General features: G+C 41.5%; 6 protein-coding genes across 8 annotated transcripts; 4 read left to right on the top strand and 2 right to left on the bottom strand.

Moving 5' to 3' along the window:
• The first annotated feature begins 8,642 nt into the window (after positions 1-8,642).
• Positions 8,643-10,545, top strand: LOC6533838 (trihelix transcription factor ASIL1). Its single transcript, XM_015194798.2, has 5 exons — positions 8,643-8,667; positions 8,733-8,990; positions 9,366-9,763; positions 9,825-9,952; positions 10,015-10,545. Exons 2-5 carry the CDS (start codon positions 8,763-8,765, stop codon positions 10,410-10,412), a joined length of 1,152 nt encoding a protein of 383 aa, XP_015050284.1. The 5' UTR covers positions 8,643-8,667; positions 8,733-8,762; the 3' UTR covers positions 10,413-10,545.
• A 318-nt stretch (positions 10,546-10,863) lies between these two features.
• Positions 10,864-12,418, top strand: LOC6533839. Its single transcript, XM_002094503.3, has 3 exons — positions 10,864-11,215; positions 11,285-11,508; positions 11,586-12,418. The coding sequence occupies exons 1-3, from the start codon at positions 10,904-10,906 to the stop codon at positions 12,154-12,156; spliced, it is 1,107 nt and encodes a 368-aa protein (XP_002094539.1). The 5' UTR covers positions 10,864-10,903; the 3' UTR covers positions 12,157-12,418.
• Positions 12,419-12,741: 323 nt separating this feature from the next.
• LOC6533840 lies at positions 12,742-14,052 on the top strand. The gene is made up of 2 exons (XM_002094504.4): positions 12,742-13,282; positions 13,352-14,052. The coding sequence occupies exons 1-2, from the start codon at positions 12,776-12,778 to the stop codon at positions 13,760-13,762; spliced, it is 918 nt and encodes a 305-aa protein (XP_002094540.1). The 5' UTR covers positions 12,742-12,775; the 3' UTR covers positions 13,763-14,052.
• Positions 14,053-14,307: 255 nt separating this feature from the next.
• LOC6533841 (Y-box-binding protein 1) lies at positions 14,308-17,868 on the bottom strand. 2 transcript variants are annotated; one of them, XR_005561022.2, is made up of 4 exons: positions 17,402-17,868; positions 15,547-16,284; positions 15,211-15,429; positions 14,308-15,146 (listed from the first exon to the last, which is right to left on the bottom strand). XR_005561022.2 is itself a non-coding variant. In XM_002094505.4 (4 exons), exons 1-4 carry the CDS (start codon positions 17,577-17,579, stop codon positions 14,811-14,813), a joined length of 1,062 nt encoding a protein of 353 aa, XP_002094541.1. In that variant the 5' UTR covers positions 17,580-17,867; the 3' UTR covers positions 14,308-14,810. The 2 variants fall into 2 exon arrangements, 1 of the variants encoding a protein (XP_002094541.1); XM_002094505.4 differs by having other exon boundaries at positions 14,308-14,858; positions 15,332-15,429; positions 17,402-17,867.
• Positions 17,869-18,620: 752 nt separating this feature from the next.
• Positions 18,621-20,449, bottom strand: LOC6533842. The gene is made up of 2 exons (XM_039374228.1): positions 18,763-20,449; positions 18,621-18,704 (listed from the first exon to the last, which is right to left on the bottom strand). Exons 1-2 carry the CDS (start codon positions 20,104-20,106, stop codon positions 18,666-18,668), a joined length of 1,383 nt encoding a protein of 460 aa, XP_039230162.1. The 5' UTR covers positions 20,107-20,449; the 3' UTR covers positions 18,621-18,665.
• A 323-nt stretch (positions 20,450-20,772) lies between these two features.
• On the top strand, positions 20,773-21,229 carry LOC6533843. 2 transcript variants are annotated; one of them, XM_039374826.2, is made up of 2 exons: positions 20,773-20,915; positions 20,968-21,229. In XM_039374826.2, the coding sequence occupies exon 2, from the start codon at positions 21,001-21,003 to the stop codon at positions 21,199-21,201; it is 201 nt and encodes a 66-aa protein (XP_039230760.1). In that variant the 5' UTR covers positions 20,773-20,915; positions 20,968-21,000; the 3' UTR covers positions 21,202-21,229. The 2 variants fall into 2 exon arrangements, with proteins under 2 accessions (XP_039230760.1, XP_002094543.1); XM_002094507.4 differs by having other exon boundaries at positions 20,774-20,915; positions 20,983-21,229.
• The last annotated feature ends 183 nt before the right edge of the window (positions 21,230-21,412 follow it).

A 21,412-nucleotide genomic window follows, 5' to 3' on the forward strand; every position in this document is an offset into this window, starting at 1 on the left:
TTTGCAGCAAAAATTATGATTTCATTTGTAGATAATCCCATTTGCTGTAAGTTTTTTTGCGGTTGGGGTCACCTGGTGGCATAATCATCCATCTTAAATGGGTCTCTGCTGGAAGACAAAAGCCACGAAGGCAGATGATTTATGCTGGCCTGCGAATTTGTTTGGTTTTCGACATAGATTCAAATGAAAATGGGTTATGTTATTAATCAGTGCTTAAAAGTGGGTTAAATTGAGAAAGTTTTTGAAATGAAATTGGGTAACAAGCATGTGACTATTTATCAAATTCTCTTTTATTTGGCTTTAGAAAGCGAAACTTTTAGAATAAAAATCTCGACCTAATCAATTTTTCATTACTCGTAAATAATAGGTTGGCTTAATATTAATATAAAAAATGTATATCCAAACCCAGAATTTTGATCCGTTCCATACGCTGATTTTGAAAATTGCCGGCCTGCAAATTGCAGAATAATAATAATTGGCAAAGCGAACTCATCAGCATAATTAGGGCCTCAATAAACGATTCAGTGACTGGGAAATTTATGTCATTACCCAGTGATCAAGGAAAACAGAGCTGAAAACGTTATTATTGAAAAACTTAGGATTATTTTATATACAAATTTGTTTAACTATATTTGAGAGATATATTTTGAGGCTTATAAGTGAATCAAAACTCGTATAGTTGTAGTACATTTTAAAATAAATAAATCACAGTTATTCAAGATAATTTAACTTGGTAAAAAAATATATAATAATTACAGTTGTGCAGTAAATAATAAATGAAATCTGAATTTAGGTTGGGAATGCCATTTTTTTGACCGCGACTGTTTGGGGGCCACTGCCATCTTATATGGCGTTGCATAACCGCCAACAATGTGCACCGTTACCCGGCTTGCTAATGAGGAGACGTGGGGAGGTGGGGATACGGGGTGATGGGAGGGTGGGAGGGTGGTGACTGGGAAGAAAGCTGCTCGTAAGTAAGCAGCGCACGTAAGAGCGCTCCGCGAGATCCGGAGATCCAAAAGAACCAGAAGCACGAAGAAGAAATGTGCATATTAAGATAAGAATGCAATGGTCAGCCGGAGAATTCGCGACGCCGACTTACCGACTTACTAAGTTACTGAGTTACTGAGTTGCTGAGTGCCCCAAAAGAATGTTTGCAGGCACACACATGTAATGCACAGATCGGCTGTACCTCACTTCCATGTTGCAACATGCACAAGTCAGTGCAACTGGCCGAGACTCGCCTCCCCCATCGCCGCCCAAGAATCTGCTCCTAGGCCCGTCAGTCTGGTTCTGGTTCCCCTCTCCTCACCCCATTCGCTCCATGCCGCATCTTTTGTGGCATCGCCTTAAGCTCCGAAATGGGTCAATTTAGTGACAAGCGATGCGGTGATGCAGTGCGATGCGGTTCCACAAGTTGCAGTGACAAGTCGTCGTCTCCGGGCGATTGAACTGCACCACAGATGACACATGGGGCAGAGAAAAATCTACCAGATATAAGTATTAATAGAAGGTTTTAAAGATTGCATTCTGCATATGTATCAGTGAGTAATAACAAGGTAAAAGCTTATATAAAAACTTTCTTTTATTATTAATTATTATTATCATATAGTATTATTTTGAGTAAAAATTATTTTCTGTGCCGGCTTCAGCTCCATATTAGTAGCACATAATGTTGGGGCATGTGGCATGAACTTTCTCTTCTCAAATAGCGAGTAGCACAATCAGATGCAACATCAGATGGTTACATACGATTTGTAAACATAATTCTTATATTACAAATAAAAATTTATAAAATATTTACTATTAACCACAAATTATTTAGAAGCCGTTTTTAAGTGCGCGTTTAAAAATACAAATGATTTTCATAAACATTTTCCTTATATCCACTTTTAATTGTGTAAACCCACATCCCATAAATTAAACAATTTTTGATAAATAAAAAAAAAACTTACAAAATTCGATTAAAATTCCTTGATTTTATTCAAAATACCTTGGAAGTGTCGCAATGCCCTAACGTACAGTGAAGAATGCACTTAATTCCGACCCATCGGAGTTATTAGTTTCAAATAAATTCCCCCGCTGATATTAACGAAAACGATTATGATTGTTTACAGGAAATAATACATTGTTTGCACAAAAGCCGCTTTAAGTTCAAGTTCGCCGATATAAACACAAAGAAACAAGAAAGCGAGATAAACGAAATCGAAAACCGAGAACTGTCGCGCATTTTAGGAAGTCGAAAGATATAGACCTATATCAGAAGCAGATAGTGTGGGGCTCCAAGACACACAGCGGGCTCCAAGTACTTTGCATATCGCCCAGCACTCATCCACCCACCAACATACCTGAAGTCAATCAATTAAGCCCGAGAATTCAAAAATTCGAGAATTATGGGGTCAGTGCATGCCAGACTACTGGTGGTTTACGTGGGTGCCACTTTATTATTATGGGGCTTTTTCGATTTTATGGCGCTCTGCTGACCAACAAGCAAAGCCAACGATAATGGGGGGCGGCGACTTTAAGGCACAAATAAATTAGACCAACTTTGCTGGCTCTCAGCTCGCTGCCAACTTTATCAATCGAACAATTATATCAACTGGTGCCGCAAACTTTTATTTTTTTTTTTTGCTTTTCTGGCGCTGCACGCAAAACGAGTCACGATTTAAGACGGGAAAAAGGAACTTTGGTGCCGACCAAAAGATTGGCAAAAAGGCCAAAAAGATGACGCCAGTTTTGGCCCAAAAGTGAACTGAAACCGCCTAAACTTATTAATTTAACCCACTTTCCGGCTCGTGTCGCAGCCCCATAAAGCAGCCAAGAGAAAAGATGGTCTAAGTAGATCTGGGATGCTGTCCAGTGATGGCGACAAGAAATGAAAGTCTAGTTGGGTCAACGGGGGGAAGGAAAATGGGAAAATTTTGTAGAAAATGTATGAACATTAAATGCGGTGAGATGTCATAATAACAGGAAATTAATTGCCATTCTATTACCATTAGAAACCTTAAACTAACATGTTTAGGAATACATTTTCTTTAATCTTTTAAGATTACGATATATTCTACTGAACAGTTAATTTTTTTTTTTAATATATTGTAGTAACATGTAACATCCATGTTTACCTTGTCTTGTTAGTGAATCAAGTCCAAAAGTTTTTTACCTACTTGAGAGCAATCCAAAAATGTTGTCTAGGTCATGTTTTTAAATGGATAGCTTAGCTACATTTAGGGAAATCTTTCTTATAAATGAAATACTCACTTAGGTACATTTATATACTAGTAATCTTAATTTATTTATTACTAAAACTATAAATAAACATAGATTGTTTCGCCTTGATTAAATCTTTAGTTAAGATCGGTTTTTTATCCACATAGTTACCTTAATAATTGATAGATTTTATTCTAGATTATTATTGACAATATTTAATAATATGTATTAATATTTAATATTAAAAATTTTCATTTATATTTTTAAAAATATAAATAGTTTTAGATGTTTTGCACAACACAAACACAAAGAGAGCTTTAGGCCGAGAGAATTGACCAAAGAGCAGATCAACGGAAAGATTCGTGGGTAAGTCTTTGCAAAGAGAGTCTTTACACAGAAGAGAGTGTTTGGAACAATAAGAGTGCGTGTGTGTGTGAGTATGCGTTTGTGTGTGGGTGTGTAAAACCAGTTTGTTTGGCGGTGCTCCATCTCTTTCGCACGCCTTATGCTTTATGCACTTATGCAGCAGCAACTTTTTAAATTAAAAGCCGTTGTCGCGTTTTCCATCGTTTTTCTTTCTTTCACTTCTTCTGCGGCTCCTTCTTCGGTTGCTGTTCGCTCTTTCGGGTCGCTGTCCTTGTCGCACAATCAAAACAAACGCGCTTTTCGATCGTTCTTTGTTTTTGTTTAGCGTTCTTCTGGTTCCTGTTGTTGTTGCGGTCGATTTTGTGGTTGTTGTAGCTGGGGGTTTTCTTCCTCTTTCCAGCTCATTAAACTTTTAACGGCTACTGTTCCCTTGTCGCCGTCTAACCCCCTCCCCCTTGCACACACTTTAAGAAAAACTTTTTTTTTGCCAATTATGTAGATACTTTGAGTTCAAAGATATGGTTACGATATGTAGAATAGGTATTGCATACTTTTAAACGCATATATGCATATACTGCTTAAAAATTAAGAAATAAATATTATTTTAAATGTATTTAAATTTTATATTAAATAAATTTGCATATGAATTATTGTATTTTGTTTTTTTTTTAGGACTTTGAATTTTTTCCAGTGCACACACGTAATTAATTTCAATGGCCGCGAACTGTTTGGGGCACGTTCAATCGTTCTGATAAGCCGTCTTATTGGTTTTGTGTTTTGAGCGGGTTCTACGCTTAATTGACTTTCCTCAAAATCAAATTAGTTTTTGCCCAACTTGGAGTTAGGGGAATTACTGAAAAAAAGTAAAGAAAATTCTAAAAGTATTTTCTTAAATATAACATAATATTAAATATTATTTAAAGACCTTAAATGAACTTGTGGTTCTCTAAGAAACCTTTTAAGTATGCATAATGTTATATGATAAATATATTTTACTAAGAACCATTGTATATAAAAACATTTTCTATTTTAATATAACATGTTATTTATAAAATGGTTTGACTTTTATCATACTTACATACATACATATGTAATTCTAGGTATCCCAAAGTCGACTTTCCTGCTTTTTGGGGATCTTCCCCCCTCAAAAGAATCTCCATTGGTTATCTCCAAGCCCGACTTTTTACATAAGGCGGGATAGTCTCGTTTAATGTTGTTCACAGTTAGATTGAGTTGATAGCCATAGGAAATTATTTGTTATTCTTCTTTTCCCAGAACTTTTAGGCCGCCGCAAGATGGTCGGGTAAATTGGGTTAAGCTCAGCCCACGAAGTCAACTGATTTGCTGGGCTTGTCCGCCTAATTGAAATGTATGTCTTACGTATGAATGGAGTTTGGGTGTAGCTGCTATCTCAAAAACAACTTCATCCTGTTGGAGTGAGTATGCCATAAATTTCGCTGGAGGTACTAATTACGTTGGTTAATAAAAAATTTAACAGACATCGCTTCTAGTTGTTGCCAATAAGCTGGTGTAAACTGATATCTTCCTAGACCCTTGAATTATTCACTTAAAATTCATTAAATACCAGGTAATGTGTACTTAAACTTAAGTAAACATCCTGGTTAATAGTTGGCCATGTGAAAGTAATATTCCGCCTTTCTGAATGTTGTGAAACCCGTTGATTTTTCCCAAGTCCGCGGTTTCGGCGACTTCTTTGGGCCAAAAAAAAGCACTTAAGCCTCGTTTGAAACGCTTCAGCTGCGGCACATTTATGCAGATTTTGTTCGGCTTAGGCAGCCATATGCACATATCTTATCTGGCTGCACCACCCACCCACACACGTGGTGGTGCACCGCACACAGGCCGCATAAGTTATGTTTCTTTACGGCCAGACTTGTGTCAATATAGTTATGATGTGCACCGAAAAAAAAGTGTGGCTCAAAATACGAAGTTAAAAATAATTAAATAAATATCTTACAATAAAAGAAATAGCTCAAGCTTATAGAAACGTTGCACTTCACACACCATTCCAAATGTGTTAAAGACATATTCAAAGATTATATCTTATATGAAATACATGTTCCAGTAAAATTAAACAGTATATAAACAAAAGATCTTTTTATAACTTTGTGCAAAATGTTGTTTTGTTCTATTATATTTACCTATTGTATTAACTGGGTAATATATAGTCAAATATTTTCTGTGCATGGATGCAAAGCTGTTACCATGATCCGAAGTCGATTTAAAGATGCAAAATGCAATAATATAATACGATCCAGCAAATTGTGGGTACACCTATACCACCCTGCTGATCCCAAAACCAGTTGGAACCACTCACATAAGAACGGACCGACATCGACCCACGTCAAGCAAAGGGACATGGCCAACATAAATGCAATCCGAGAGATACACACTCCGATGGCTGGGGATCCATAGGATGTGGATGTGGATGTGGATGTGCATGTGGGGATATGTGGAAATGTGGCAATGTGGGGTTATGTGGATCTGTCACTCCTGACTACTAAGAATGGATGCGCGTCGAGTGCGCCGAGCCCATGACAACCTGCAATCAAGCGCCAGCAGGCATATCCAACGGATTCGGATTGGGCCAAGGCGTCAGTACACTCAAAAAATAAATATAAATTAGCTCTAGATTTCCATGTCAATAAAAAGCAACTCAGTATTAAAAAGGACTTGGTTGTTAACAAAACTTAAGTGTCTAAAACTATTTAGATAACAATTCCATGACTATAGTGTGTCTCTTTAATAATAACAATATGTTGGATCTTAAAGTATACTATCTATTATCTACACAACATTACTTGATTCCCTTGAAATAAATGGACTTGCTATAATTCACATTCATTTGCATTGAAAATAAATAAAATGAATTTCAGTCCCTTTGCCTTTCGTTTGGATGATCGCATGAATCCTCATTTCATTTAATTGTCTTTTGCTGGCCATCAATTGGCAGCAACAAAACGCGTAGGCCAGCAACAACGAGCGACCAACTGGCAACATGCAGCACATGCAACTTGCAGCATGCAGCATGCAACAGACAACGGACAACATTCAACAATGCGACATTGCACGGGCTTTAACTTAAATTATGCGCCAAACAAATAAGGTTTCGCCCAGTCTCAACTTCGGAGCCCGTCTCATAATGATGCCATGAGGCCATCGGCAAGTTGTTAATGTTCATGCACTTCAAAAAATATGTGCAGTCTGCCTTCAGAATCATTCTATAACATTCACTCTTTTTGTAGATGAATAAGTTTAATGCAACTTAATTGTTAGCATATCAAATATACAAAACATCAAATATGGTTCAAAAATTGAAAGTTTATAGTTTATTGAGCTCTTTTTCTTTGAGTGTCGAACAGTGGCTGTGATGTCGCCAGTTGCACAAAGTCATGGCCACAGTTGTCGGGTTTTTTCCTCCAAATGCGGTGGGGTTGCCGAGCTGATGGCAAAAAAGAAACAATGTCAGCAACCGCAAGAAACAATTAAGTTGGCTCGACACAATGAGGAAAGCTACGATCAACAAGACAGTTGGATCCCCAACTTTATGTGCGGCTGCCTGAATTGGATTTGGATTGGGATCGGTACAGAAATGGAGTCCCAGTTGCAGATTTCCTACTAAGAAAGTTGTTACACGTTTCTAGGTGGTAACTTTAATAATTCTGCCATAAAAATATGATGTTATAACTTTAATAATTCTGCTATAAAAATATGATGTTATTTATATATATATTCAAGATATCCCTTTTTGATTTTATGGTAAATTCAATCTATGGTTTTACTTTATTTTTAGGTGTTCTTTAAAGTGCTTTCAATATTGCCCTGATATTCCTTCTTATCTGGGCCATCTAACAGTGGAAAACCACTGGAGCCTTTTGCTCCAACAGCTGCTGCTGCGGCACGAGCCAAAAGTCATTAAAAAAAAAGAGACTTCTGGATGGCAGAGGGCAGCTTTTTCGATTAAGTGACAGGTTAAATGCTAAACCATAAGTTTTGGCCACAAGCAGCTGGCAATCACCGAGCACGAGCCACAAACTTTTGCAGCCGGCCGAAAAGCAGGAGCCAGGATACTGCACTGAGAAAAATGAGTAAAAAGATTTATAAAAGGAGTTCTCGGGTGCTTGGCATTTAGGGGTTAAAAATTAAACAAGGTGGATTTTAAGATTTATTGTACTCGATCAAGCTTAATCAAAATGTATTAATCAGTGGAACAATGTCTGAAATCTTTCCCAGATGAATTGGTTTGTTTTAGCAAATGTAGCACATTGAAATATAGTAACCCAATTGTTGGTCGGATTCGTTCAATTTTTCTTCATGTGAAAAGTGCAAAAGTCGGAAGACAGGCGAATCAGTCGAAACCGGTTGAAAGTCTCCCACAGGCACCTTCTGTCTGATGCGACGACGTGCGTCGGGCCAACTATAACCATTAGTCGCAATCTTTGGGCAATTGTCGCTGATTGCCGTCGTCCGTTGTGCCTTGTGCTTTTTCCAGATCCAGATACAGATACAGATGCCGATGCAAATGCAGATGCTGTTCACAGTCGCAGATGCAGATACATTTGCTGCGGCAAATGCCAACTGACCCAGCTTGATTAGCTAAAAGTGCGTGCGAAATGCACATGGGCAAACATCTGCGGTAATTGTCCCTACATCAATTCATTTAAATTAAATTGTCTTTATTGTATTACGGACTGTGCCTAACCAATATAAATACAAACGTACATGAAATGTACTTTAATTTTAATAATATTTCATTTATATAGGCAGTCAAATAATTTACGCAAAAAAATTAGTTTGAAAGAGACATGTGTTACTACATTAAGTCTTGTTGTGGAAACATAACTGAAGCAAGAACTCTTAACTACTTAACTTAAAAAGCCAAATCAAGTTAATCTAAAGTCTTACCAAATAGAAATTTTTAAATCGCGCGCCACGCCAGCCAGGGCTGCGTATTAATGGCAACTTATCGATAACCCAAGACGATAGCCAGTGTTGAGAAATGCCCCCGCAGCAACCATCGATAGTACTGCACAGCTATCGATTCTTAGTACACCTCTAGTGACGACAACAAACGTGAGGAATTACAAAAGACATTTTTCGCACGATTAGCATAATAAAATCAAAACAATTGCATTTAGCAAGTGCTGGACAACGCGGAGCACAACATAATGCCGTCGCGAACGAGTTCAGATGCCGGTGGCGCCAAGGAGGCGCCACTAAATGCGCGGAACACACTCCTCGGCCCGAGGAGCAAGCGAATCGCCCTAAACAGTCGCATACAAAGCAGGAATGCTGCCGAAAAGAAAGCCACTGCCTCTCAGTCGTTCCCGCCAAAATCGGAATACGAGAAATTCTACGAGACCGTCTTCCTGGCGGAGGACTCGCAGCCGGAGGAAGTGAGTTCCACGCCCCACATGGCTACCTAATGCTTATCTGGTTGATTGCCTCGTTGTTTGGGATAGTTGATTCGTTTTCCGGAGTACAGCCACAGATACACTAGACACCTTGTTTACCCATCCCATTGCGGCACTGATTGACTTGTTTACCTTTACATCCTACATCAGAATAGTGAGGTTTTGCACTCCTAAATGAGATTTGTTAGGATGTCCGAATATTTCATATATCTTAGGAGTATAAGAGTATCAAATTTGAAATCATTTATGTATGAGTTCTATTAAAATGAATTTCCCGTACGATAGAAGTTCTATCTGGGCCAATGGCAAATATCCTTATTCCCAATTTAACATTTTTAAACCAATTGATTGTTCCAGGAAATAATAACAGCAGAGCGTCGAAAGCCAGGACCACGCATGAGGAGCTCACTCCACGCCCTGCTACTCGACGACAAACCCCAAGCGGGAGCACAGCGAACCACAAAGACGAACGTCGCACAAAAAGTTGGCGTTGAGCCAGCGAACCGAGCCAATGGCAACTCCCCATTGCCCAAAAAGGATAAATTTGAGGACTACTACACAAAAACGGAGCGGCACGTTTGGAAGAAGGATGCGGAGAAAATGTTGTTGCAACTGTGGGCACAGCACTTGAAGGATTTCCGTGGCGAGTCCAAGAATGTCCTCATCTACCGGCAAATGGCTAAGCAGATGAGCCAGTTTGGACCCAGTCACACGGAGCTTAAAACCAAAATGGACAATTTGTCGCGAAAGTATCGGTATGTTTTACTTATATCTTATATTTTGCATGCCAAATGTTAAAGTAATTGTAATTTACAGGATAGAAGCTGAGAGAGTTCGAGAAACTGGAGTTCCATCCAAGTGGGAACACTTCCATAAGCTCCAAGCACTTCTGATTGGCACAAAAGCCGTCGATGTCTTTGAGGACATTATCGCCGAAAATCCAGGTAACATACAGCAATAAACGCAGTTTATTAAGTTATATCTTTAAAATACGCTTATTTCACAGCTCAAGCTCTGTTCAGCGATGGGGAGTATGAGCCTGAAGAATCGCCTTCAATAAAAGACGAATCTATGGCCGCGGACCATGACAATGAATCTGATAATGATAATGAAGTTGTTGCAAACAAAGCCATGAAAAGAACGCGATCTCCCTCTCCCAATATTCCAGAAGCCCTCGAAGATGAGGAGGTGGAGGAGCACCTAGAGGATCTATCCCCATCGCCGATTTCAAAATATCAGACAAAAAGGAAGGCATCGAGCAGCCATTCGGATATGCTCCTTCAAATAGAGGAGGAGAAACTGGCTATTGAGCGCGAGAAGCTCCAGGTGATGAAGGATGCTCTGCTGGAGCTAAACGCATTTCACAAAGATATCGTTTATTTACTTAAGCATAAAAAGCAGTAAAGTCAATATTAAGTGTTATACATAGAAAATAGGATTGCACTTATCCAGCGAAATATATAACTGAAAAAGTTATTATTATATGTAATATTGCGTCACCTATAAAGTAATCTAAATATACATTTTGTAAAAAGAATGAATTGGCATTGTTGTGTCCTTACAAAATAATACAAATTTATTTAAGTAAATAAAAATGCAATGAAATAATACCGTTTATAGGTGTTTTTATATTATTTTAAGTACAATTTGATTGAACTTGGCTTTTTATTACATTAAGAGGAATATCATGCATTTAATTAAAACCCTCAATTTCTGAATTGTTTTTAAATTAATCTTTAAACTTCAAATTAAACAAAATACGATATCGTAAAACTATCGATAAGCATGCAACACCGATGCTGACAACTTCTAGAAAATTCGATAGAAAAATCGATATTGATACCCTGTCCATCCCTAGATACATTTTGTTTATACTTTTCGAGCATAAGGACGAAATGATTGAGGCCCGCACGATGCAGGACGTGTCGAAATTCGAATCCAACCAGATTATCTCGTCGAAGGTACTCCGCGGCGAGTACCGGCTGCTCCGGCGCAAGCAGCGCGGCTCCGTGTGGAAGGTCTACCGGGAAATCGTGCGCAGTGATGGTGCCATAATCAATGGACTCTACTTCTGCACGGGCTGCAAGCGCGTCATGCGATCCTTCAACACGTCCAATCTGCGCACCCACAAGTGCCATTTGGACTACTTGCGCTCCGAGGACTCGTGCGAGGAGGCAGTGACGGAAATCCATTCACCTATCATAGACGTACGCAAGACCACGCAGTGGCTAACTCAGTCCTCGAACATAACACAAATTGCCTTGTCTCACTTGCAGGAGTCTTTGGAGCGCCGCCTGAGCTGGAACTCCTTCCAGCCGTCGGAGTGGTCCTTCCACGCAGTCGAACTGCTCCTGGAGCTCTGGGCACAACACTGCGTCGATTTGCGGGACACACGTAAGCGGGTCAAGGTTATCTGGAAAATGACCGGCGAGATGAAGGCGCTGGGATTCACGTTCACGGAAATCAAGAACAAGATTGATGACATGGGTCAACAGTATCGGTATGAAACGTATATACATATTGATAAAATTGTTTCCTTATTTTACATTTCCTTATCTAAAATTTATGTTATTCTAGACGAGAATCGCATATGGAAAAAACGACTGGAAACAAATCCGAGTGGGAATACTACGAGACCCTAAAGATGATATTTAATTCTGATCGCAACATAATTGAGAGTATGCCCTTGGAAAACTCTGGAAATGTACCTAGCAGGACCAGCGAACAGAATTCATTTGGCAGTCAACTTGACGAACAATTGGTGGATACAAATTACTTAAAGCCGCGTCAAGTACATCCCAGGGAAAGGGATGACTTCGATACAAACGAATCTGCGGAAGAATCGCAAGAAGACGTGGATGAACTGCGAATTCTGAAGGATAACATTATTAAGGAAATAGAGGAGTCATCAACTGTGCATTCACAAGAGAACTATGAAGACGAGCTCGATCAACAGAACTCCAAAACCGAGGAAATGAGAAGAGCTAAACGCCAAAGAGCAGCTAGAATGATGGAAATAGAGGAGGAAAAGCTGGTCATTGAAAAGAAAAAATGCAAACTGATGAAATTTTTTGTGCGAGAGATGTCGTCGTTTCATAAAGACTTTATGGATCTTCTAAGTAATCCCAAAAAAGGATCACATTCATAAATACCTGTTCGCAAGTTGAGTGATTGCCCAATAAACTTCTTACCTTCATAAAATATGTAGAAATCATTATGATTTTGCATTGAAAAAGGGCTTTTAAGTGTTTAGTTTTCAATTTTCGACGTAATGTTGAAAAGCATCACATTCGACGAATTTTTTTTAAGAATTTAAGTAACAAAAAGTTTAAATAGTTCTCATTTCGGCAGTCACTCAATTTATAAATTCAAGGCTACGAGAATAAAGCACATATGATTAAGAAAAAAAAGATTTGTGATTTATTGCGTTTTCTTACAATTTAAATATTTAATAAAATAAAATCCTATAAATACAATTGTATAACAGAAATAAAATTTTGTACATTTACAACAATTTATATAAAAACTCATATATTCTTTTTACACTTTGTATGTCAAAATAGAGAAATAACTGTAAATTGAATTAATTTTAAAATACTTGCTTAAACTAATCCTATTTTTTTTTACATGTTTTTGTAAAAAATTTTTTTTTTTTCATTTTGATAAGCTGTACTTTTTGAATTATCGATTTCGAGTGCTATCGAAAATCGATACAACATGCGAATGATGCCACCTAGTTCTGAGCTGCGTCTGTTTAGGTTTTTGCAATGACCATCAGGATTGCGAGGCGAAATATGTTTTTCATACACACCCCGGAGGAAGAGAAGTGTACGGAGGCCCAGCTGGACATCCTGATGAAGATCAACTCCGGGGAGTATCGGCTAGTAAAGAAGAACAAGCGCAGCTCCGTGTGGAACGTCTACCGGGAAATCGCTCGTCCGGACGGTACCAAGCTGAAATGGCGATACTTTTGCATGGGCTGCAAGCGAGTGATGCAGAGCACCGGGGGCACCACCTCCAACCTGCGCATCCACAAGTGCCACGTGCGGTATATCAAGCAGAACGCCCATCTCATCGAAGGGAGTCACTCGTACAACCATGCTCCCGCGACCCACGCTAGCCAACAATCGCCGCGCGTCCAGAAACCGAAGATCAAGCGACAGCCATCCTACGCCACCCAGTGTGAGCAGTTCTATGAGGTCACCATGGATCCGCTGACGCAGTATAGCGACTTAGAGGATGACATAGAGGCTTCCTTGGAAGAGGAGCACACTGTAAGTGCTGTAGCTTGCCATGCTATGTTAGTGTTAAGCAGTAACTATATCATCTATAATATCCTGCAGCTGGAATCCGAACGTAAACTGGAGTCCTCATATTCCAGACCACTACTTAAGCTTTTTTCCGAGGAGAACTTGTCGGTTGAGCCAGTGGAGCTGGAAGAAGAGGCTGAGGCCGAGACTGCGGAGACGGAAGACCAGATGCCCATCGAGCTGGACCTAACTGACGTCCAGCATACTGCGTCGGACGTTGGCCATGAGGCAATCGAGCCCAAGTCTTCGGAAGGTGGCGTCCACTTCGATGCCAGTGCCATTTCCGAAGCGGAATCCTATGCCAAAGCCTGGGCTCACGCCTTCTTGCGGCTGAACGAGGACCAAAAGTTCTACGCCAAGCGCTCCATCGATGAGCTACTAGTACTGGGTCGTCTGGAGCGACTGAACATTTCCACAGTCACATCCTTGAACACAAACCTGTAGCACCTCACCATGCCAATACCGTATACATTAGCCTAAGAAATAGTTTATATTGCATACTAAATGATTTGCTCATTTAACGTATTGTGTTTACAAAAAAAGGGTAAAATATGCTTATAACTATCTCAAGCCTTTTTTAAAATACATAAATGCATCAAAATTGTAATAAAATCTATACAATACATAATATATCATATTCGAGAGCATTTAACGCTTCAAATTAAATAAACATTTTAAAATTACCCCTTAGTATAGAATTATACTAACTATAATAAACAATGCCAAAAAGTGTTTTTCAATTTTTTTATTTTTTCCAATACGTTTTTAAAGTTTTTTTTTTACTTTTCTTTTGTTGCCATCTTGCGTTTGTTGTATATTTTTGCTTCTTTTACAGTTTTTTTGTTTGTTTGCTGTGAATTACATGATTTCTTTCGCTTATGTTTGTTTGCTCTGCTTTGCTTTCATTTCTGATACATTAAGTGGGCCTTCTTTCCGCCTGATGGCTATGGTTCTCGATTTGAGATGATGGATAAATGGGACACATCGTGTGGTTGTATAGGTTTTTAATGATCTTTAAAACGAGAAACTTAGAGTTATGGGTTTGCTTAACGCACAACGGTAACAATGCTTTCAAGAATAAATAAAAATTGTAATAATCATTAAGGTAATTTGTATACCGGCGCTATCTAAATTGCAGTGTAATTGAAATGTTTCTTTGTTATGGTGGTTATTACAATAAAATTCCACAATTATGCAATTTTTTGTCGGCCAGGCTTGATGGAAATTTGATTTTTTTTTTTGAATTTGAATTTGATAGAAATTTTTGCGATGTTAGTTGGTTGTATGAGTTGTACAATTCATTCTGCTGCCCTACGAAACAAAACAAAAAGCAAACAAACCGAAAAAACGCGGCAGCTCATTTAGCAAACTTGCTGATCTTTTTGCAGTGATCGCTGATGTTGACGATAGGCTGCTGCTTCTGCGATGGTAGTTTTATGCTGCTGCTACTGCTGATGATGTTGACGGTTTTTTGAAGGTTCGACGATCCTTTCTATGCAGTGCTCTCTGTGGTTGTATTTTGCAGCTCTTGAGCGCCGTTCTAGGGATTTGTGTGGGAACATAGCGCGGGGTAGAAATCATAAACATAAGTATAACATAAAATTTTACAATGGTTGAAAGTAAAATGCGGGTTTCGGGTTTAAATTAAATGTGTGTTTGTTAGCCAATTAGTCACAGGTAAGGTAACTAATAATATAAGAATGTTAGACCCAAAGCCTCTAAGTTAAGTGTTAAATGTTAGGGTTTCTCCTCTTTATCGCTGTTTCTCTGATTTTTGTGTCGGTGCGAGTGGCTGTTCTGCTTGTTAGTGGTTAATGTATGAATGCATCTGTAATGCACTTTAGTTAGTTTTTCAGTTTTCAAAAGGCCTCCACCATGTTATTATTGTAGACCTTGTTGTTATGGTATGCCGCTGACTGTTGCTGATGTTTACTAGTTAGATGTTGTTATCGTAGTTTTGCTTTGGCGAAGATGTTTCAGTTGTTTCTGTCGTGGTGGTGATTAGTTCATTACCTGCTGTGGCTGCTGCTCTGAACCACCGCCAGGGCCATTTGGTTTCCTCTGGCGACGTGGACGTGGCTGTTGAGGGCGTGGCGGTCCCTGGCCTTGAACTGCAAGCAAAGAGGCAATATTAATATAAATATCTACCAATTATCTAATTACACAAAGTGGGCTGCTAGAGTACTAAGTAGACATAAAGAAATCTATTAGATCTGGCTTATACTCACTGTATTCTCCGCCATCGCGGCGTGGTGGCGGTGGACCATTGTTGAAGGTGCGTCGGAAGAAGCGCCTCTGGGGTCCGCCTGGTGGGCCGCCACCGCGACGCGGTCCCTGACCCTCGCCTCGCTGCACACCCTCCGGATTCTGATCGTGGACGCCGGGCTCGGCACTGCCGTCACCGCCGCCCAGACCGCGTCGCGGCTGACGCGGATAGTAGTTGTTGTAGCGCCGGGGGCCACCGGGAGCTCCGCCTGGTGGGACTCGGGGGCCACCTCGAGGTCCTCCGGGCGGTCCACCGGGTGGTCCTCGGCGGAAGTTCTGTCGTGGCTGACGCGGTCCAGATTGCACCTGCTGTGGCTGTCCATCAACGGACGGAGCCGCCTGCTGCTGTTGCTGCTGCTGGGCCGGCGATTCAACGTCTTCGCCTTCCACTTCGCCATCCTTACGGCGATTCTTCTTCATCCAGGGACGGAAGTTACGGCGCTTGTCTGCCGCAAACTGACTGCCCCGCACCGGCTCACCGGAGGGACCGGTCACGTTGGCCGCCTCATTTCCCTTCTCGCCAATGACCACGTCGAACTCAACGACCTCACCATCGCCCACCGAGCGGACCGCCTTCTTGGGGTTGTTCCGCGCAATGGCGCTCTGGTGCACGAAGACGTCCTCTCTGGTGTCGTTGCGGTTGATGAAGCCGTAGCCGCTCTTCACGTTGAACCACTTGACGGTGCCGGTGACTTTGGTGGCTGCAAATGGCAAGGGTACAAATTATGAATAATCTTGGTGTACTGGCCAATATTTAATAAATTAGTTATGGTCATTCGCAATACTATGATCATTTATGTAGTTTATATGGAGTAATACTTGTTTAGGATCAGTTGAAAATTCATCTGTATGAATAGTATAAAATACTATAAGAGTTAACCTAGTATACACCAGTTAATTAGATTGAAATTGGCCAAAATGTCGCAATAGAAAACCTTTACAATAAAAATTGTATACAGAAGGGGTAGTTTTGAGATAGTACCTTCGATGTTTTCATTGTAGAGGAGGGGCAGAACGCAATACATCTGGAACTAACCTAATACGCAGTTTGTTAACTCATTGGAGCGTGCGAAAATACTAAATAGGTTTTATGACCAGAAATTATTGGGTAACAACAATTATTTTGAGCTATGGTTACCAAAGCTGCGATTAAATTATAAGCATGTGCACATAATACACTTAAATGAGTAAAAATGTTGTGGTATCCCAAATTATTCGGTAATAGATGGTAGAAATCGCCAGATCTTTCGTATCTTATTGGTTGCATTGTAGTCTCGTGTTTTGGAATCGCTTTAAAGCCAAATGTGCTTGCAGGCGCGTGTGTGTGTGTGCAAATAGATGTACCAAAACAATGAACACACACACCCGCACCGGCTGTCTGCCCTCTCGCTCGCACTCCCGCTGCGCGCGCATTAACAAATTGGGTTGCCCTGGCCCGCTCTGCGTGTGTGTGTGTGTCTACATCTATGGGGGGGATTTTTGAAAGGGGGGAGCGGAGGTTGGTGGTGGTTGGGTGGGTGGATAGACAGACGACCGGCAAAAGGCTGAATTTTCAATTTGGTTAGCCGGCGGCGCGAGCATTCGTGCACATACATATATACGTGCGTTGCGTTTAGCCGCACAAAATGGCCGACGCGCGTATATTTTAAGACCCAAAACACACACACACACACAGAGAGGCGAGCGCAGGGAGGCATGTTTCTTGTTCTTTTTTTTCCTCCTTTTTTCATTGCTATTTTGGTAGCAGCCGCCATGTGTTCGCGGCACATGAATGAAATTGGTTGGGATTTTGGTATAACATGCGAGTTTCAGCCTTACCGATGACTTCCTTGGTGGGCGGAGCAGGCTGGCCCTGCTGTCCCTGCAGCTCGTCCAGCGGCTCCTGCTCGTGATCCTGCTCCTGCGGATTCGGCGGATTCTGCTGCTCCTGCTGCGGCGGCTGCTGCTGCAGCTGCTGTTCGGCGGCCAGTGGCTTACTCTCGGCGGCATCGGCCATCGTTTGTCGTGGTTTTGTGATTTGTTATTCAGCGACGAGAACGAAAAGCGGGAAATGCTAGCGAGCCTGATGCTGCTGCTGATGATGTTGTTGTTGGTGCTGCTGCTGGTGTTGTTCGTGTCTGCCCGGCTGGTTTTCGGGGTCTTGGGGCACTCTCTCAACTGCCACTAACCACTTTGGATGTTGTTTGTGAGTGTGATCTTAAAACACTCGCCACTCGCAGGGTTTTCTTTGCCTTAGCGATTCTATTTTGTTCGCAAGCTCCGGAAGTGAAACATGACAGCCGGAGGCAGGGTTGCTGGCACTCGGACTATCGATGGGTGCTATCGATGCTCTGTTACAGGGGTCTCTAGCGTGCTGTTGGGCGCGGAATGTAAAGCCATAACAGCGATGGTCAAGAAGTCGTTACATTTAAATTAAAAAAAAAAACCTTAAAATTTATACAAAAATGTAGAGTTGATTAAAATCAAATAAAAGCAATTCAGGACATAAATCATGAAATGTATTGATGTTTTTACTTGGATTTCTTGTAGTTACATAATCTTAAATTAAAACAAACATTTATTAGTCAACATTTGTTAAAGTGACATACATATATAAAAATATAAATTTTATGTTATTTTTAATTGATTCAAAAGTTATTTCTGGACAGTATCTGTCTCCTCCAAAACCAATGAGCCTGCTCCAAAGCAAATCCGATGCAGCTAATGCCAATCCCCATGGCCCAGAGATAGAAGGCGCCTTGCAGGATGTCCAAGGTGAGAACCACCTTCTTGTTACGAGCTGCAACCTCATTGAAGCCGGAATCCGTGTCCGTTTGGTCGCCCAGATCCTCGAGGAACTCCTCGGCATTCGGGGACGCGCCAACCCGGGTGATCAGATCCATTTGACGCCAGTGCTCGAAGAAGCCGTGCTCGAGGAAGCCACTGTACAGGGACTCAAAGCGGTGCAGGAAGGGTGATCCCATGGGCAGGATGTAGGTGCATATCATGGAGCGCAGATACTCCCGGGCGATGTGGTAGGCCGGTCGGTCCGCCTGCGAGTCGTATGTGATGGCCAGGAAGTCACGGGCGTGGAAATCGCGCATTATAAAGGCCGCTCGTCGATCCCTGCGCCGAACCAACGGTTGGTAATACAATGTGGTTATTCCCAGGGGCAACTGACGACTCCGGTTTTCCAGCAGATTGTACTGGTGTTCCGTCAGGCTGTGCTTCACTGCCTCATAGATTGTGGTGACCGCGTAAATGTGCACATCCAAATGCGCCAAATCGTCCACTCGGTCCACCTGCTCCTCGTAGCTGGGTCGCACAAAGCCGGACTCCAGTTTGGCAAAGTAGATGGTGGACAGGACGTAACTGAAGAGGATCCAGCCCATGAGGAACGTCCTCATCGAGCTGAATGAGGACAGCCTGGACACCGGTTCACCCACATGTGTCTTGCCGAGCATCTCGAGAATCTCATACCATGTTGCCTGAAACTGGGTGACACCGCGACGGGGAATCCTCCGCTGAAGACGCTGCATCAACCAGAAGACCAGCACTACCACCAACAGGGTGACCAACAGTAGGTACCACACGGTGCGGCGAAAGACACGCACGAAGATAAGGTACTCCGGCTGGATTTCGGAGGCGGGCACCACCAAGTACAGGTTGCGACGGGTATAGGGATACAGCACCTCCACAGCTGGCCAAATGCAGTCGAGCACGAAGCGGGAGTTGGGTGCAAAGTGGGTGTGGCCACCCATTATGTCTGTGACCACTCCGGTGAAGTTTCCATTTGGCAGGCAGCGACCGTAGGATTCGTTGTCAGCCGGGAGGACATACGTTACGCTGGCATTCAACATCTCGCCCACCACTCGGGCAGCCACTCCATCCACTGACATGTAGCCAGCAGTCTCCACGGGATGCCTGGGCACCGCCATCAAGGGATCCGTGAACATGGAGAAGCGCAACGGGTAACCCCTTAGGTTCTTCATCTTTCTCGGGTACGGCACATCCCCATCCAACCGCTGAACCACTTGGAGACCACCCCATGCGAAGGGATCAAAGTCGAAGGTGCCATTTGCCCCGCCGGTAATGGCCAATCCGTAGAGCAGTTTCTTGGCCCAACAGCCACGGAATAGTCGCAGTAACTGATGCCTTCCAGCAGCTGGCCAAATGAACAGATACTTGTGCAGATGCTTGCGCCTCTGGCGAGGATTCAACATGTCCAGGATGCGGCGAACCAGGGCATTCCCCTTCTCTGCAGCCGGAATGTGGAAGATACTCAGGCTGTCCGTTCGTCGCAATGGTTCCAACTCATGTGCCTCGATGTTTCTTGTGATTACGGGCAGTCGACTGGCCACACACCGATAGAGCTCCCGTTCCAAGGCAGAGTAATCCGCTTCAGAGGATGCCGGGCAGCTGGCACAGCGGTACAGATAGGTCACCTGGACATTCTGCTCCACGGCTATGCGACAGGCAATTTCTGCCAGCGAGTAAATCCCAGGAAGATACAATTGGAGCAGAAACCCAACCAAAGACTTCATGTTGCCGGAGCAGACTAACCAGGCAACTATCCTTTGGGTGACCCCAACCTGTGGAGGTTTTCCCTTGGGAGCCGTAATCCCCAATTACGACAAGCGTTGCGTGAGAAGTTCATTAGGTAGAAAATATTTTTAGAGTAGCTAAAAAAAGTATCTAAACTGATTTCTACAAAGTTAAGATAAGAGGAATGAATATTCAAGGAAATGAAGCAAGTGAACAGAATGTTTTGTATCTCATGGGTACTTTAATGTAAGTTGCTAAAAACCAATGGAACTGTGCATTTATAGAAGAAAGTATATTATTTTGACTAGCAACTAAACACCTGAACCATATTTTATTTAATAAAAACCTGTACTGATAAGATGTTGTTTATTCTGAAGCTGCATAGTCGATTCTAATCGGATGAATCATATTTTGAAGTCTCCGAATGACGCAGCATGTAGTCACCTTGAATCGACGAGTCTTATATATTCTAAAGTCTAAATAATACAGAAATATATATTCAAAGATTATATAAAAGCTGCATAGCAAAGCAATGCATATATAAACATTTATGTACTAACATTGGATAACCAAGTATTAAGAACAAGAGTTAGAACTAACTTCATTCATCTTTTGAATCATCAAACGCAATACTTTAAATAGAAGTGTGCCTTGCTTTTGGTTTTGAATTTTTATAAATTATATCCACCCGTTTCGGTTAGGTTTCTTTTCTGATTTTTCGAGTAACCGTACAAAATCACTTTAAAATTTCTAAATTTATTAAAATTGTTAATTCTATTACAAAAGTTTTTTAACCATGGATAGGCCCGTAAGTATTCCATTTTTGTCTCAGCCCTTCGAACCGATTTCGATGTACATAGATCTTTCGAATGTAGATCCTGAACACCTGCGAGATGTATCCTCGCCGAAGGACAACGGAGTTCTACAAATCCCCGGAACCGAGAGTCTCGTTCCAAAGTCAACAGGCGGAACATCCGGCGGAGCTCCTCAACGTAACTCCCGACGAGAATCGGGAGGCCGCTCGAAGACTTCCTCGCATCCAGCCATCAAATAACTTGGACAGTATTTACCTGCGAAATGGGTACTTTTCGTAAAATAAATTTGTATTTTCTGTCTTTTCTACTTATTTATATTGTATGGATATATGCTTACAGAGGAGGTAATTATGCTTTTCTGTGCAAATGAATAGATTCTTTTCCAGAATATAATAGCAGTATTGCATATATGGAGTTACATCTGAAGAATGAAATGGGTCTGTTGAATTGATATGTTCTGCATTGACCCGCAGGGTCATTCGATGGTCCA

This window comes from Drosophila yakuba, chromosome 3L, assembly GCF_016746365.2.
Source record: "Drosophila yakuba strain Tai18E2 chromosome 3L, Prin_Dyak_Tai18E2_2.1, whole genome shotgun sequence".
Lineage (NCBI taxonomy): Eukaryota > Metazoa > Arthropoda > Insecta > Diptera > Drosophilidae > Drosophila > Drosophila yakuba.

What these genes read in the sequence shown, in the direction of transcription:
- LOC6533838 (XM_015194798.2), top strand. Translation starts at nt 8,763, where the DNA reads ATGCCGTCGCGAACGAGTTCAGATGCCGGTGGCGCCAAGGAGGCGCCA. An exon ending in AATTTGTCGCGAAAGTATCG is followed by an intron (nt 9,764 to 9,824) that starts GTATGTTTTACT and finishes TGTAATTTACAG; the next exon opens with GATAGAAGCTGAGAGAGTTC. An exon ending in CATTATCGCCGAAAATCCAG is followed by an intron (nt 9,953 to 10,014) that starts GTAACATACAGC and finishes CTTATTTCACAG; the next exon opens with CTCAAGCTCTGTTCAGCGAT.
- LOC6533839 (XM_002094503.3), top strand. Translation starts at nt 10,904, where the DNA reads ATGATTGAGGCCCGCACGATGCAGGACGTGTCGAAATTCGAATCCAAC. An exon ending in TCCATTCACCTATCATAGAC is followed by an intron (nt 11,216 to 11,284) that starts GTACGCAAGACC and finishes TCTCACTTGCAG; the next exon opens with GAGTCTTTGGAGCGCCGCCT. An exon ending in GACATGGGTCAACAGTATCG is followed by an intron (nt 11,509 to 11,585) that starts GTATGAAACGTA and finishes ATGTTATTCTAG; the next exon opens with ACGAGAATCGCATATGGAAA.
- LOC6533840 (XM_002094504.4), top strand. Translation starts at nt 12,776, where the DNA reads ATGACCATCAGGATTGCGAGGCGAAATATGTTTTTCATACACACCCCG. An exon ending in CCTTGGAAGAGGAGCACACT is followed by an intron (nt 13,283 to 13,351) that starts GTAAGTGCTGTA and finishes AATATCCTGCAG; the next exon opens with CTGGAATCCGAACGTAAACT.
- LOC6533841 (XM_002094505.4), bottom strand. Translation starts at nt 17,579, where the DNA reads ATGGCCGATGCCGCCGAGAGTAAGCCACTGGCCGCCGAACAGCAGCTG. An exon ending in CCGCGATGGCGGAGAATACA is followed by an intron (nt 15,430 to 15,546) that starts GTGAGTATAAGC and finishes CTTTGCTTGCAG; the next exon opens with TTCAAGGCCAGGGACCGCCA. An exon ending in CAGAGCAGCAGCCACAGCAG is followed by an intron (nt 14,859 to 15,331) that starts GTAATGAACTAA and finishes ACAAATCCCTAG; the next exon opens with AACGGCGCTCAAGAGCTGCA.
- LOC6533842 (XM_039374228.1), bottom strand. Translation starts at nt 20,106, where the DNA reads ATGAAGTCTTTGGTTGGGTTTCTGCTCCAATTGTATCTTCCTGGGATT. An exon ending in TGACGGAACACCAGTACAAT is followed by an intron (nt 18,705 to 18,762) that starts CTGCTGGAAAAC and finishes TGTATTACCAAC; the next exon opens with CGTTGGTTCGGCGCAGGGAT.